The sequence below is a fragment of the Anguilla anguilla genome, chromosome 16, assembly GCF_013347855.1.
Source record: "Anguilla anguilla isolate fAngAng1 chromosome 16, fAngAng1.pri, whole genome shotgun sequence".
NCBI classification, from domain to species: Eukaryota; Metazoa; Chordata; class Actinopteri; order Anguilliformes; family Anguillidae; genus Anguilla; species Anguilla anguilla.
The window spans coordinates 27930049-27946518 of NC_049216.1; the positions used below are offsets into that span (position 1 = coordinate 27930049).

At 42.0% G+C, this 16470-nt stretch overlaps 1 protein-coding gene across 11 annotated transcripts in view; it reads left to right on the plus strand.

The window, feature by feature from the left end:
• nfat5b (nuclear factor of activated T cells 5b) overlaps positions 1-16470 on the plus strand; it is a 52396-nt gene that overhangs the window by 14136 nt on the left and 21790 nt on the right. For 6 of the 11 annotated variants that reach the window (XM_035395952.1, XM_035395950.1, XM_035395951.1 and 3 more), the window contains one exon: positions 10644-10769. In XM_035395952.1, coding sequence (XP_035251843.1) covers positions 10712-10769 — 58 coding nt within the window. In that variant the 5' untranslated portion in view covers positions 10644-10711. Of the gene's footprint in view, positions 1-8576; positions 8683-10643; positions 10770-10796; positions 13651-16470 lie in introns of those variants that run through there. The other 5 variants (XM_035395956.1, XM_035395959.1, XM_035395960.1 and 2 more) reach the window with 3 other exon arrangements.

A 16470-nucleotide genomic window follows, 5' to 3' on the forward strand; every position in this document is an offset into this window, starting at 1 on the left:
AAACTGCCACACACGCACAATGGAAATGGGCTTTATTGTATTTATTTCAGCCTAATGGTCCTCCTCAGATAACATCAAAGTATTTATTTGACACAGCCTTCAAAAGGGTTTGGATCCTGGGTGTGTTCCAGCAGTCCCACTTCTAACAGGGATTAAGGTGACCAATGAGGAAAGGCAGCAAACCAATAAAGCACTAAACCAATTTTTCAACTAAATAAAATGATGAAGAAAAATCTATGAATAAATCAAAAGGAATTATCAAGAGCATTTCCACCTTATGGATACCATAGGCTATATGGCACCGCCTATGTGAAATGAAATGAAATATATGTGATTATGGAGACTATTAAAGCCAAGAAGTTTCAGTATTGGTTTTTGGATTAAAGTCACTGATATTAAAATCTTAATGCTTAAAATGTCCTGTTCATTCATGTGCACTGCTTAAAAATGAAAAGTAGCCCACCAAACGTTCAGAGAAATCTTGGTGATTTCTTTTTGCGTTTTTAAAGAACTTGGAACTTAGTAACTTGGGCTCATTGTATCATGTGGTGTTCGTTGCCCCTCTGCCTTAAACATTATGATGAAATAGTATAAATGTGCTTTTCTTTTTTTATGGGCCAACCCTGTCGGAAAGATCTGTAAACGTAGTTTCGGCTTACTCCTTTAACTTAAAGTGGTCTCAGGGGGTTAATCGTTAACACTAACCAAACTGCAGTAAAAAGAATCATTGGCCCCAGGTCAAAATATTCTTGCAATATTTTCTGTGTGTGACTTTGTTTCAACTTGAAAGCAGCCGAACGACACAAGATGTCCACACACATTTCTCATTACCGACAGCACTCAACACACAAGTCAGTGCTGATAATTTGCTGTGGAGTTTTATACAGAGTAACATTTTTTATCATGCTCAAGTAATAAGCCTTTTACAGTGTTAATGCAACCGTGGCAGTGTTATTGTTCATCATTTTTCATGGTGCCCTTTGTTTTTAAAAACATTTCTTGGAGATGGGGAGGGCAGTGCTAGGCTAACCTGAGATGGGGTGCAGCTTGGTCGATCTGGGCAGTGAGGAGAGCAAAATCTATTTATTTATTCCATGTTTAAAATGGTTGGCATTTCGCCTAGTATGTGGCCTGTGCCAAGTGTCCTCTTTGAACCTGTTTCCTGTATTGCCAAATTCAGGATTTGGTCCATTTAAGACTGCAACTGTTACTTTTTTTCTCTAAATATTTCCCTGTACTTCAGGATGGTAATCCACATATTGAGCTTTGTTCTCTGTGATAAGGAACTGTTTAAATTCTGTTATGGGTCTGTTCTGACAGGAATGTTTTAGTCTTACGTTGCACCATACTTTTATTGCCTTTGATGGCTACAGTTTTATCAGTTTTTAAGCCTAATGTGGTACTCCATGCTCTTAGTTGATCACCGTTATTGAAGGCGCTTATTTCAGAAGGTTCCGCCCCACGCCACTGTTGACATGTTAGCCTGACACAGTTGTCAGTACGGAAGCATTTCAGAGTGCTTTTCAGGTTGTCTGGAGGTTGACTGATAGTTCCTGATCTATGGTATCTGCAATTGGAGAACCAAACAGTGGCCAACTGTGAGTTCTGGATGATCCTGCCTTGCATGCTGTTCCTGTTCGTCCATTTTAAATCTGGATGTTTGAGTGACCAGCGATGTGGAGTGTTTGGGTACTAAACGAGAGCCAAGCTCATGCTTTTGTTCCAGTGAGGGACGACGTGATCACAGGGTCATCTTTCACCGCTCCCTGGTGAGAGGGAGAGAAAGTGTTTGGGGCTGACCAACTTGCCAAAGCTCCTCTTAAGGCCCTTTTCTCTTCATTGCTCCACCTCTGTCCTCTGCTATTATCCCCAGTGGATTAGTTTACCACTGCTGGAACTGGTCACCATGGTAAAAGCATGAGATTAAGTGGCTGTCCCTGAACCAACAAAGCCCGTTCTGTTACTGCGGTCATGCCGTTGACAGTTCTAATCTAGATTCAGGATTATAATTAGCCTGGGAGTGTGAAAATTACTACCTGGACTGCTCTAAATAAACATTATGATTTTAGCTCCCTATTAAGCTCTTAATAGCAGTTGCAAATGTGCCATGGTCCTTTCTTGCTCCCTTTTTTTGTACATTTAGGCTAAGTCTTCCCACATTGTCTTTCTACTATGAATCGTGTTGCGTTACATGTGCTTACATGTGATAGTTGTTTTTGTGTGTGCCTGCAAACTAGGAGGTAGGTTCATGGCTGCTAAAATGTTTTACCAAAAGTGTGGTCACTGATCTTTACAGTGTGGGTTTAGTGATACAGTGAGTGTCCTTAATGGGTTGAGCTATCAAGGTTACTTAGAAGATGAATATGCACATCTCTAGTATTGATCCCGAAAAATATTAGTAAGACCCTGTTCCAACATCTGTTTCTCTGCAGAAGCAGCAAGAGAACTGCAGAGAAATAAGATATGATTATAACAAGCATGGAGATCCCGGCCACAACCACACATCTTACAAAAATTGAAGATGAGGGGATCTTTGAGGAGATTGCATTCATCAATTCCAGACAACTGGCTGAAAGTAATATTTGTAGTAAATCAAAGTGGAAGTATGTATTTATCTTGTTTAAAATATCATAGGCATGAATTATCCTCAATAAAGGAATTCCTACTTATGACTGGTGGATGGCATTTTTGTCACGTCATTGATATTTCACACCAGAAACTAAACCTTTCTGTGCAGTTAAATGGTTATGTAATTTAAACAGCTTCTTTCTCTCCTGCTGTGGTCAGTTCTAAACAGGAATAAAAATTAAAAAAAAAGGTTGAACATCAATATTTTTCCTCTGCAAGCTGGCGAACATGAAGGTGACACCAGCGAGCAATAAGCAAATTCAGCAAATATGTTCAAGTGAGAAATTTAAACAATTAAAGCCACCATACTGGAACACTTTAAAAGCTGCACATATCATTAATGCTTCAGAGTTCTTTTTAGTTCAGAGCCGTCCTGTACCTAATTTCACTGTTCATATGAACTTTCACCAAAGCTAATGCTATCTGACCGTCCAAATGCTTAATCGGGATTCATAAATGTTTGTGTTGTAAAGTCATTCTCTTTAAAGCTGTAAACTCTCTCTCCGGTGCCCGAGCATTGGGGGTCAGACGGATTTCCTGGCACAGTTTATCTGTTCGGCATTTCAAAGACTTCCGCTGCAGTGCAGCTCTCCTTGTAAAAATATAACGCAACACAGTTGTGCAAATTCCCTTTCCTGTGTTTTGCTTCTTTTCCTCTGAGTCACCAGGCTGGGCAAGATGGCATTGCAAAAGATCCAGGCTTTGCCATTGGCTGCCTTTATTCACAAAAAAGGATACCTAATTGCCAATCAGTTTCCTCAATACTGAAGTTAATGAAGTTGTACTATGTGATGATGGCCGTTATACGCAGGGTCTCCGTTTCGGTATTCTGCTGGGCTACCACAGGAATGGCACAGAGTGAGCGTGGGACTCGCTGATACTTATGCTGTCCCTTGACACTTGCCAAGAATCGCCCTGATCGTTCTAACAGGACCCTCAATAACAACTTGGCCCTACAGCGCAGAACTGTATCTGAGGTTTTATATTCTGCCCTCTGGTTCATGTAAGTTGAAACGGCGTTTCCTCCAGTGGGGAAAACGTACGGATCTATGCTCGTATGCGAGTGCTCTCTCTGTGGTGGGGGAATGAGCAGGGTAAAATGTGCTTCTTGCCAGAAGCCATTTGGAAAGTGCAGTAATGAGTGTTTATATTTAGTCCTTTGATAGCTCCACGTGGTGTTTATAAATGAGTGCCTGTTGTAGGAGAAAGGACGCACTCTCATGAATTGCATGTCTAGGCATGGCCAGGTTGTATGTTCTGCTGTACGTAACTGAGTGGGATTTTTGCTGGGGGGGGTTTTTTTTTTTTGGGCAACTATAGCTACTGTGCAACACATTTATGCAATTCATATAGGGACATGATTTTAGTTTTTGCATGAAGAGAAATAAATCAATAGATTCAATCAATCAATAGTCTTTTAAAACAATATAGCCAAATATTTATTTTTCCGAATGTGCAACTAGAATAGTTTAGACTATTGAGCTATGCCCCTGGTAATTCACTGACCATTGTCCCTACCTATAGCCTATTTCACATGGAAAGAATATAGCTATGAATGGTTCTTAATTAATAATTTTCTGGAAGGTGAAATACTCAGTAGGTAGTAAATTTTCTTTTGGTTGCCAGTGAATTTTCACATTGGTTCAATCAGAATGACGGCCCTGATTTTGACTGTAGTGTTGTCTAGCCCGTTGGCCTTGTGTGTGTGTGTCTGTGTCTGTATGCGTGAATGCGTGTGTGCGTGGGTGTGTGTGTGGGCGTGTGTGTGTGGGCATGTGTGTGTATGCATGAATGCATGTGTGCGTGGGTGTGGGTGTGACTGGGCGTGTGTGTGTATGTGTGTGTGTGTGTGTGTGTGTGTGTGTGTGTGTACAGTACTGGCTTGTATAAATAACCTGCATTTCACAGCACGCTGTCACACACACGCTGTCTCTGAGCCTGGGTCAGGTTCTCTGCTGCTCCTACTTACAGTAGACATGTAAGAATGATAGAGACACTGCTTCTCCAAGGAGATTCTCTTATATTTTGCATTGCCATGAACTCATTACATCCTCCTATATTTGCCTGATGATATTTCTCATCTAAATATTTTATATAATCCTTTGCCTGAAGATGTAGTTTGGGTCATTACTGAGAATTATGCTTTAATGCATGCTTTATAAACCAAAAAAACTTTTTTATTGCTATGCTGGTAATGTAATAGTTGACTTTATGGAGAACATTTATATTATTTTGATATTAGTGTATATTTTTCATTGGTCTTTCAGTGTCTGGGCCAATTGAAAACATTAAAACTGATATAGGCTAATGTCTAAAAACCCCAGAAAGTGAACTGTCACTTTAAATCAAAGTAGCATTACGCAGAACGTGTATGCTCTTGGACATGTAGCTGTGTTTATTTGTATAGCGTTACCATGCTGTTAAATAAGACCTATAATTCTTGGCAGTTTTGAGTCCGCGAAGCGTAACCTGATTCCACCAGGTGGTCTCGGGTCATCTTTAGATTAGAGGCAATAAAACACAGTGGTCATGAACAGTGAACCCAGTGACACCAGAATCTTGCCATAAATCCTGGGTTGCTATTAATTTTCTGAATGTTCTTGAAGGGATGAATGGATCCAAGACTTAAATGGATATTACTGATATACAGCCATCAATATCTTATACTTCGCTTTCTTTATCTCAGTAATTTATTTAGCTACATTACGTTGGTTTAAAATGACACTGGCAGGTTTCTGCATTCGTTGTTACTGTAAGAACTATGTTGCACGTAATGGGAAGCACATGGTAGAAACTGTGGAATGAAATGAACAGGCCCGCCCTCCCCTCCAACCTGGTGCTGGCGTTTTATTGGTTATGGAGCAGTGCTTGCGTCTACAGGTTAGGCTAATGTTTGCACAAGAAGTCATGCATGGGCTCAGCAGTCACAGAGCTGTAAGCCAGAGGGGCTGGTGCAGACACTGTGACTTGTTTGTTGAGAATGCCTGGGCAAATGGCTGAGATGTTCAACTGTCATCTCTGCATTCCAAAGTTCTGCCTCACCTCCGCCTCCCCAAAGCGTTGGCCTCAATCAAAATTTAGATTGAGGTCGGTTGAATGATTGTGCAGAACTAGGAACCATCCAGAAGTAGGTGTATACAAGAACTTTGTCATGCTTTATAGGATAACATCAAAAAACTTTGTTCGTATGTCCTAGCACATTGAGTGAAACACGCTGAGCAGTTGAGATATGGCTATCAGCCAGTAAAATCTGTTAGTGCTCTTCATAGGAGGGAAGATCCTTGAAATCAACATTAGTCATTAGGAGTTCATTCTGATTTTCAGAGTTGCTCGGGAAGGGTTAGATGAAAGTAAGAGTCAGTGGTCAGGGGCACACTTGTATTTTCTTTTCAATAATAATTTCCTGAGGTAATGATCTGTGGCTGGGACAACAACCCCTCTCTGGAAATGGAGAAGGATGGCGGGTGACAGAACGCTGTGTATATATCCTTTTCTCCTGCGCGTGTGAAAAAGCGATCTTTGTAGGCCAGGATTGAATTCAATGTGCCATTAAAGATTCATCGCGCAATGAACTGCTGTAGACGGAAGGGGCTCAGATGACTGACCAGGTCAAAGGAAAGCATCGGGGAGCAGGTCGGAAACCAGACTGGTTGTGTTGCTATAAGAGTGCCTCTGAGTAAATATTCACCATGCAGACAGGGTTTGGAAAGCTTAGACCGATGTGCTTTCTGTGCATTATGCATGCAGTGTAAAGAAAGGCCAAGCCTCATGTGGACTGTGGGTTGTACGTAGACGGATGATACACCTATATCAGCAGATGTCGAAATGGCTGCTCATCTGTGATGGACGGCTGATGTAAGATGGGTTTGGAATGTGTGAAGGAGGTTGCAATCTGATGAAGTGTGTGGGAGTTTACTTAAAAGTATGCATTGCTTTTTTGTATAGTCTACTCAAACTTGTTCCACAACACTGATACTGTTAACTCTTTCCAGTTATCAAAAGCTAATAACTGGAAATTTAAATTTGTCTTGCCTTTTCAGTAATTTACACCACGATTATCAGTGGGCTGCTAACTTGGTGGTGGCGTCAGCCAACCATGTGACCTTGCTTGAACCTCTGTTTGAGCAGGCAGTATTATGGTGGCTGATGTGGATGGATGACAGCTTTCTTGCTGTGGAATATCCTTCTTGTCCAGGTGCTCAGTTTGGAATGATGGCCTGATCTCTGATTTATACCATATTTTTTTCACCATTTTATTACAGTAGTGGTGCTTTGAGAAAGGCTCAAAGCTTTGCCAATGTTTTATAACCAATCGTGTTTAACTGTCATAGTGATCTGTAATGATTTAAAGAATGCCAAGGTCAGTGTCCATTTCTCATGGTGAAGAAATTAGGTCTCCTTCATATCTGTCACAGGGGGTGGTGAATGGCTCAAGAAAGAGGCCAGTGGGCAATTTTTGAGGTCAGGGCTAACATCTTTTACAAAGAAGCTATCTTATCAATATTGTTCCCACTAACATGGCCACTGTTTGGGAATCATTAACTTTGGCACTTACGATCCACCAATAATACCTTAGTGGCCATTAGGTCTAAGCGTTTTAAGATGTAGCCTACTTTCTGTCACGAGAGCTTTCTTGTCTCTAATTTAGCCCATTAAACATGGAATATAATATAACTTGGAAGTTATAAACGTTCCCCTAGAACCAAAATTATTTTTTCCAGGTCAAAGGTCATCGAGGATCCTCTTATTATAGTCTTGTTTACAACTTCCATCCTGTTTACAACTCTGCATAACTGAATATTTGCTTTTTTAAATCTTCCTTGAAAATTTTTTATCCTTTCTGGAAAATGGGAACCTCCACAAATGGAAGACTTAAGAGCTTTTTCTAAATGTACTCTTGAGTTCTTGTTAAATGGGTGCTCATGGGGAGAATGCATTTCAGCTGGTTGCTCTGCCTTGTTACTATGCTGTGACCTGTAGCCCATATGGAGTTGTTAACGACAGTCTTAACCCCTGAAGGGAGGTCCCATAGCCATGCCTGTTTGCTTCTTGTGAACGAGCAAAGTAATGTACTGGTTAAGTCCATCATTTCTCAACCATTCCTGCATTCATTTCCTTCATATCTAGGGCTTATGCCATAGTTAAGTGGCAGCCATGTTCCTTAGGTTCTTCTGACTGCCACCACTTTGTTGGTCTCAGAGCCCTACTGTTGGAACCTTAGCATAGTAGATAGAAAGTTGACTGTATTAAGGGTTTTCAGCAGAAGTGCCTCACCCATGGTGTGAGGGCTAGTAGGAGCATGTAGTGCTGGAGCTATGTAAACTACATGTATGGTGCAAGAGTAATTATCTGCAGAATCAGAGAGAGAGAGAGAGAGGGTAAAAACATGTTTTCTATTTTTTTATGGAGTTGGTAGTATTGGTATTAGTCATATCTGTCGTTCCCTGCTTCACAAGAGGCAGCCATATGTCCCGGTACGGAAAGCAAGCCCTGCTGTGCTTTTGAGAGGGGAACCGATGCAGTGGAGTGGGAGTCTTTACTGTTTGAATGCCCTGTGACTGTGGAAACACTCTGAAGAAGCCAGCCTCTGTTTCAACACCACCTCTGTGCACCGGGTACATATTTTCTGTCTGTGTGGTTAGCAGACTGTTCACTGAACAGGCCTCCACTGGGTGCACGTGTTCTCACATGTGCCGAAAGTACTCGGAGGGCCTCCTGCACAGTAACCGCCCAGGGGGAGCTATTAATATACTGCATGCAAAACCCAAAATTGGCCCGTCTTCAACACGGAGAGATTGGGTGAAGGCAGAGGCCTTTGTGCTGTTTGTGGGAGGAGAATGAGGTCAGAGGCATGCACCGAGCGGCATGGAAACGGTTACTCTGCTATGAGTGCAGTGCCTCAGTCCTGTAGTAAACAGCAAATCCAGTTCAGTGTCTCTCTGTTAGGCAGTCAGTCATGACGGTAAGCAGGCTCAGTGTTGCCATACCCTGGGCTCAACTTCAAGTAATTAAAGCTGGCAGTTGGCAGAGAGTCAGGCGAGTGTAATGGCTGTGGTAAGTGCATACCATAATATTTGGATGGGGAATTCATATGCTACTAAAAGTATTGTTGTATTTCCCTGTTTTTTTTTTTTAAACTCTGGAACATGCCTCCAGTTTACTCTACGGGAGGATTTTATAGCCTACCCCCTTTTCTCTGACAGAACTGTGCCAAGCCAAGTCAACCTGGAAGCTGGTCTGGCCTGGAGGAGGAAGCTCACTGGGGTTTTCTTTTGCAGTAGCTAGGCTGTAATGTGTCACATGCATCTCAACAGAACGCAAAGCAAGGCCACTGTGCCTCAGAGTGTCAAAAGATGTGTCACACATGTGTCAGTCAGATAGCATTCCAAACCGTGAGAAAATACTGACTGTTGGCTTTATTTCATAATTATCCTTTTTTTCCTAGTGGTGCGGTTGTAACCTACAGCTATTGGTACTTTGTGTGATACGTAAACCTAGAACTTGATGAAACTATAGCTTACTTACACATCTATATCACTATGGAGGACAAGAATGAATGTTTGATGAGGTGGAACTAATGATACGATGCGAGATGGACATGTAATCTTTCAGCAGATAAACTGCCAACTGGGATTCACAGTGTGTTATCTGAAGTGTGCTGTAGCACAGTGACTCCATGCAGTTTGGTAATACTGATTGGCCTGCTTGTTACAATATTACTGGTTGTCAGTTGACGACAAAAAAAAAAAAAAAACGTCCAAGTCTAGCCATACCTTCTCCAGTGAGCCTAATTCTGGGATAAGAGTAGAAAAATGTCATGGAGCGGATTACAATTTTTACAATATAGGCCTATACAATATACACTATATTTATACACAATGGCATTTGTTCAGACCCTCACTGTCCAGGCGCTCCTGGCCTCAGCACCACCAGAGGATGCGGGGATGCTCTTATACTGTACCCATTGACCTTGAAGTCCTCATTGACCTAGAGGTAAAGGAAATGTAGTGAGCTAGTCATGACCTCTGCTCTGTGGTTATGGTCTTTCTGTGATTTAGGGCATGTCAGAAACCTGTGGGCGTAGCTGAGGAGATGGAAAACCAATAGTTGGGGGAATTTGTGACCCATTTACAAAGAAGTAGGCATAGGCCTAGTTAATTTTCAAATGTAGCCTTCATATGGAAATATTTGGAATTTACCATCTTTCATGAATTAGTCCACAAATCATTTTTTTCTGACCACAATGCATCACTGTTGTGATAAAGTCCCGGCTACTCGCATGAGGATAAACATTTGATGTTTTAGGACAGATGTCAGAGGATGCTATTGGAAAGAAAAGGTGGCCAGTGTGTTCAGTCATCAGCATTGTCATCATAATTGCCAGCTGAGTATTGCATGGATCTGTGCTTGTTCACATGCCAAACATAGCTCGAGGGCAGTGTACTCTTGTTTCCTTAATAATAACCCTCTGCCATCCTGGAGGGGGGCACTATGTGGGCGAGGGGGCGGGCTGTTACCATCACTGAAACAAGGCTGCATTAAGGTCTCATTTATTCCTGGCTCTGGTTGTAAGACATTTTTGAACTGTCCAAGTATTTTCCAGACTGATGGCCAAGCAGGACAATGGTCAGCTCTGGTGATTAGCCAGGGGCTGTGGGGTAAATTTAGAGCTGTGCTCGGACAGGCTCATGATGGTCTTAACTTCTGCCAGAGTTTAATGTGGGCCACATGTTGCATGGAGGTTGCTGGGAACCAGGAGTGGTTCACTAAAAGGTGAAAAATAAATCTTTTCCCCCCTAGTACTTTGTGTGAGAATTTTAGCTTGGATTTTGTAATGCATATGCATGTATTTATCAGGTTTTGTTTTGCTATTGCTGCCTTTGCACAAATGGACGTCCAAGGCCTGCTTTTGTTTAGCAGTGCGGCTGCAGACCCTCCAGCTGTGTGATGCGCAGATTTAGCCGTTTAGCGCAGGCTCTTGTCCAGAGGCTGACTGCGTTCCTCTTTCTTCCCAGAATCGGTCTATGACCTTCTTCCCAAAGAGCTGCAGCTGCCGTCGTCGAGCGAGAGCAACCAAGCGGCCATGAGTCAGAAGAGTGGTGGCGAGGCCGGCCCCCCGCCCCCAGCGGCCGTCGCTTCAGGTAAGAGCCTGCTGCCAAACCCCCCCCCCCCACCGCCTGCCCCTCTTTACCTGCTTTGGTTTCGGTGAGCAGTGCTGCCAATGGTACCATCCTGTTTCCTGGAGGCTGCCCTTCTTTAGACTACCTGCAAGACCGTCCAAAAAGGAGAGGCATGAGTTCCAGCTTGTACCCGAGCTCAAAAGAAGCTGCTAGAAAAGTTCAGCCAAAATCACACATACTAAGCAAGAGTCTGTTAACGTCTAAGTAGGCTCAGCGATAGCACCATTTCCCCAGGTCGTTCTTCATCCTTCAGTAAATGCACAGTACTGAACATCTGAATGTGCAGTCCTGGATTAGACTTTCATTTACCCATTTCTGAGAACACAATCACTTGGCTCTCACTTTGGACAACAAGCAGTTTTTTTTTCTGGATATAAAGTTTTCTCATTTTAATTTGTGCATCGTTTTTTTTTTTTTTTTTTTTTTGCTTTGCATGCTTATCTTATTTTCCCAGTTAATCCTAAAGAGTAATCATTGCTGATCATGTCAACACACTATTAGTGCCTGACTGTTTGGGCTTCCTTGTTAATCATTCTTAGTACTCAGGCTTATTATCATACTGACTGGGTATGATCTGAACCAAATTGCCTGGCCGTAAGCTGTAAGTGTTTTTCTATTGAGTACATGTTATCAGAACATGTACAATGCACAGTAGGACCTCTGAGATATGAATGCATTGATAATGGACATTGTTCCAAACTCTGAAATGGTCTCAACTTAGTATATGATGTGAAAATGCATTGTATAAACATATGCTCATTTCAGAATTTATGCATCTATGCCATTATATTCAATATTCTTATTTAGTTTTTTTAAGATGTGAATTGGGAAACTGACCTGCAGCTCCGCCTCTGGTTGAACACTGTGCCTTGCAGTTGGAGTCTAAGGAAACTGTCCTTTCATTTACTACTTGTGACATTTTTCTGTGTAAGAATAACATCCCTGTCTCTGGGACACAAGGCCTAAGAATGGCATGTTATAAAAATGGCAAAGTGATTAATAAGGTGGCTAAAATGAACAAAAAAATGAAACTAAATGCAAATAACTTGAATTCTACTGGGAAACCAGTCATTTCCCATGAATTTCACAATTGCAGTTGGCGCAAACTTAATCTAAATTTGCCACTTCTGTATATAAATCTCTACTTTTTAAAAATTCCACCAGTCGCTCAGGACTGAGAGACAAAAGCTGGATACAAAACCATTTCGGTACTGCTCACAAAAACATTGTGATCCAAAATGTTCAAATGGTTGAGTCAGATTTATTGGAAAAACTTTTTTTTTTTTTTTTTTTTTTAAACATGTTAACTTTCATCTGTTGCAGCTTATTTGTATTCTCCACCTCTTAACATTTGAAGTTAATTTGGTGTAATTGCTATTTATATTTGGATACTGGAATTGCACAGTAAGATTATACATACAGTGCAGTCTGTAAGTGCTTGGACAGTGATACAATTTTTGTAGTTTTGGCTCTGTACTCCAGTTTATCGGATTTGAAATGCAACAATGAATATGAGGCTAAAATTCAGACTATCAGCTTCAATTTGAAGGCATTTACTTCCATATTGGGTGATCAGTGTATGAATATTTATACAAAGCCCCCCCCCCCCCCCCCCCCATTTTAGGGGTTCAAAAGTAATTGGATGAATTAAACATATCCGTAAATAAAGTCATTGTATTTAGCACTTGGTTGCCAATGCTTAGCATTCGATTACAGCCTGAAGTCTGAAACCCATAGACATCACCAGATGCTTGATATCTTCCCTGGCGATGCTCTGCCAGGCCAGTACTGCAGCCATCTTCCGCTTCTCTTTGTTCTTGGGATGGTTTGCCTTCAGTCTTGTCTTCAGCAAGTTAAATGCATGTTCATTTGGATTCAAGTAGGGTCGTTCTGTTATTCTTCTCCTGAGGTTTACCAGTGGTTTGCATCTTGGTGTCGCTTCACTTTATGGTGGTCTTTGAAACATCTATGCCTACATCCTGGAGAGTGTTCTTGATCTGTTCAGCAGTTGAAAAGGGTACTTTTTCGGTCATCCACTACAGTGATCTACCAGGTTGTTTTCTATTGCTGGGCTCACTAAAGCCTTTTTGCTTCTTAACAATGGCTATGTCTGTGATCAGTTTATTTTGATTTTTCAGCCTTTACTGGCATTGACACTTCTTTGGTTCTCATCTTGAGAAACAATAGCAACAGACTCCAAATGCAAATCCCACACCTAGAATCGACTACAGATGTTTTGTTAGCTTTCTTGTGCATGAAACAATGATGCAATGAGAGACAGCAGGCCGCTGGGCAGCTAATTGTCCAATTACTTTTTGCCCTCATATTCATTGTTTCATTTCAAACTTCAGTGTGCTGGAGTACAGAGCCAAAACAACAAAAATTGTGTCACTGTACAAATACTTACAGACTGCAGTGTATGTATATCTGCATGCACATACCAAAGTCAATTAAGATTTAAAAAAAAAAAAACCAAACACATTTTTGCAAGTGTTGGTAATTATTTGTATATAATTTATGCTCAACATTCAACTGATGGATTAAACTAGCAACAGCCTTTACAAAATCAATTCTTACACATTTTGGTATTGACTTGGAAAGAAAACATCACAACAAATTTAGAGTGAAAACCCCACAATCTTCACAGATTTGATTTGTACAAATATTAAAATTCAAAATGCAATTCACTTTAGTTTTTCTACTCTGCCCCTTATTAAAGTGCCCAGGTTTAGAGTGAGTTTCAGTAGAACCAGAAGTCCGTTGCCTTTGGACATCAGTACCTAACTGCAGCCAATTGCATCCCTCTGACGAGGCGGGACATGCTGGCTGTAGCTGAAGGAAGGTGAAGTATTTTCCAGTTTAAATGAATCTAATTCGGGACTGCAGGTATCACTGCAAATTGGCCTCACTTCTCCTGGCTATTTCCTCCTCTTTTATCATTTTATTTATTTTAACCCGAATCCTGGATTCCAGAATTTTTGTTATGTATGGCTTTTGTCAGAACACGTTTATAGTGTTAGTGCTGGCGAGAGCACTATGTTCAGCTCTCAGCTGAACAGACCGAATGACTCCCCCTCTTGTAAACTGTAGTTAGGTGTCAGACAGGTTTGGGGAGGGAGTTGGGGGGGAGGGGCAGGTCTTTCTTTGGGCCTCTCCGTCTGCCTCTGCTTTTTGCTTCACCAGCGTGAGGCTCCACCCCCGCCCGTCGTCTCTTACAGTCATTCACTCACTCACACTCACCCCCCCCGACTCATGCTAGCCCTCTGTTTAGCAGGTAGCTCCCTGCTCATGCCCTGTCTGCACTGGTGCTGCTGCTACTGCTGCGCAAGGCTGCACGTAACACTGCACCTGGGCTGTGTGTCTGCGTCCACACGCTCGCTTCTGTGCCCGCCGCCCCGCCCCCACCCTCCCTCCTCATTACTCAAGGCTGCTGTTTCCCCTTTGCCTGTTGCCCCAAACCCATCGTCCACATCCGTTTGAGTGTGGATGATACTCAGCTTTCCTCATTTCAGACCCTTTTCCCAGCTCTGAACCTTTACTTTCAATGGTTGCCTCTTTTCAGTAAATCGGAGCAACATGCTCATTACACAGTCAGATGGAAGTGCTCACGTCAACCTTTTCCCTTGACTTACAGGTCATTTGTTATCAAACCAGTTAAACCTAGTTATACAGATCGAAAAAAAAGAAAGAAATCCCACTAAAACTGGGGGAATACCTAGGCTGGGCGTGAATTTGAGGAATGGAGTCTAGTGTGGAAGAGGGGTCCGTGTAATCTCTCTGGGCGTGTTTGTATATGAACACTGCCTTGTATGCACAGCAGAGCAGACTGATGTTCTGCTCACTAGGCCCCCATTAGTGAAAGAAAACTGCTCCGTTGTCATGGAACTGGCTCTCGTTGCCCGTGGTGACGGTGGGCCTGGCACGACACCCTGTGGGGCCTTTACAAGTCAGGGCTGCACACACGGTGCCTCCCCCCCGCCCCCCCCCTACAGCAGACTCCAGACTCCACGCCCCACTTTTACAGGGCCAGCTGCTGTCAGGCTGAGGTGCCAGGAGGAATCAGACTTTTAGTTTTGCCAGGCAAGGTTTGCTGCATGAGCAGTGAATGTGTATTTCTCTGTTTATGTTTGCAAGTAACATTGCATTTTGATCATTATATAATCAAGAAAATGCCTCAACAATGACGCAAGAGGTTAAAACGATGATTTTAAATGTTATTTTTGCCCTTAGAGAAAGCTGATGTGTATATTTTGGTTGTGCTTAACCATTTTAACTGATTTGCTGTCATGTTTTAGGAATGACCCAACATGCTCAAAGTGAAAGTTAATGTTTTTTTTGTTGCTAGGATGCTAGTCCTTTTGCTGTTAATGGGCTTGACTTACATTTCTAGCTCTGACCCTCAGAAACAGGCCCTGTGATAGGTTGCCTGACAGTGCCTGTCTTATCGGTAATTAAATATAGTCCAAGGGACAGTTATCTCATCAAATTTCACCCAGGGTACCATATAGGTCAATTTAACTTCCTGTAATAAATGTCTTTTTATATGTTATTTATCAATTCTTTAAAAAATATATTGTTATTGAATGATGCTTTGCCACTGCAGTTTGACATGGTGCTATGGAACACACTGTCATAAGCAATGGCCTGCCTGGAGGCTGCAAATGGGTACACTAGACAGCCTGGCACAGGATGTGAGGTCATTACAAAAAACAGTCTGTGTAACCTTCTTAAACAAGAGGGGATAACCATCTCCATTCATCTTCACCTTTGTTATTAGCTAAAAACAAGACAGTGATTTAATTTGATCATGGGCCATTGGCTCACAAACTCTTGTCTTTTTAATGCTAATCACCTTGTTTTTCTTCAGCAATTAAGCAGATTCTTGCAGTTCTTATCTGATCAAGTGATCGGTAGGACTCATCGGTCTATAAGATAGGTAATGTAACTGTTATAAACTAGATGCAACTTATGTTGCAATACTTGTAGTACTGAGCTAACTTGACTGTTTCCATAAACTGTGTGTAAAATATTTTTTAGATTAGCAAGTGTTCTTTCTCAGTCACTGGAACTATATATAGGACAGGGCAGGGTTTAGGCCACCCCACATCTAGTACCAGTCTGTCTTTAGACATCCAGATGTCTTCTGTATCCTGCTGGTGGGCCTTATTTTCACTGTCAGGGCTTTAAGGCAGACAGTGCTCCCTTTCAGTGGGATCAGGCTCAGAGGTGAGGCACCATCCTCAGGTGCGAGCAAGTGCTCATGGACACGTGAATCTGGAGTCTGACAGTGCCAAAAGAAGCTGTCACACCCCAAAGATGAAGCTTCCAGTTGAATAAAATGAGAATAACATTCTTAATGGATACATTAATTTATATGAATCCTATTTCACAGTGGAGGCTTATCCGATGGTGCAGTCTTTCATTTTTGTTGAAGACAAAATCCGAAAAGCCATGGATCGCTGAGCGCCAGTTGGTTTGTTCTGTGGGAGGCCAGTCTCATGCAACCCGGTTACTATTGCTCTCATCTGCCTGAGTGCATGCAATGATCCCGCAGGTTACAATGATAACTGTTTTTTTTTTTTTTTTTAAAGAAGCAGAATACTCGCAGCCCATGGTTAAATGCAAAGTGGAACAATGGTTTGCAGCCACCGTGAGCTTTTTA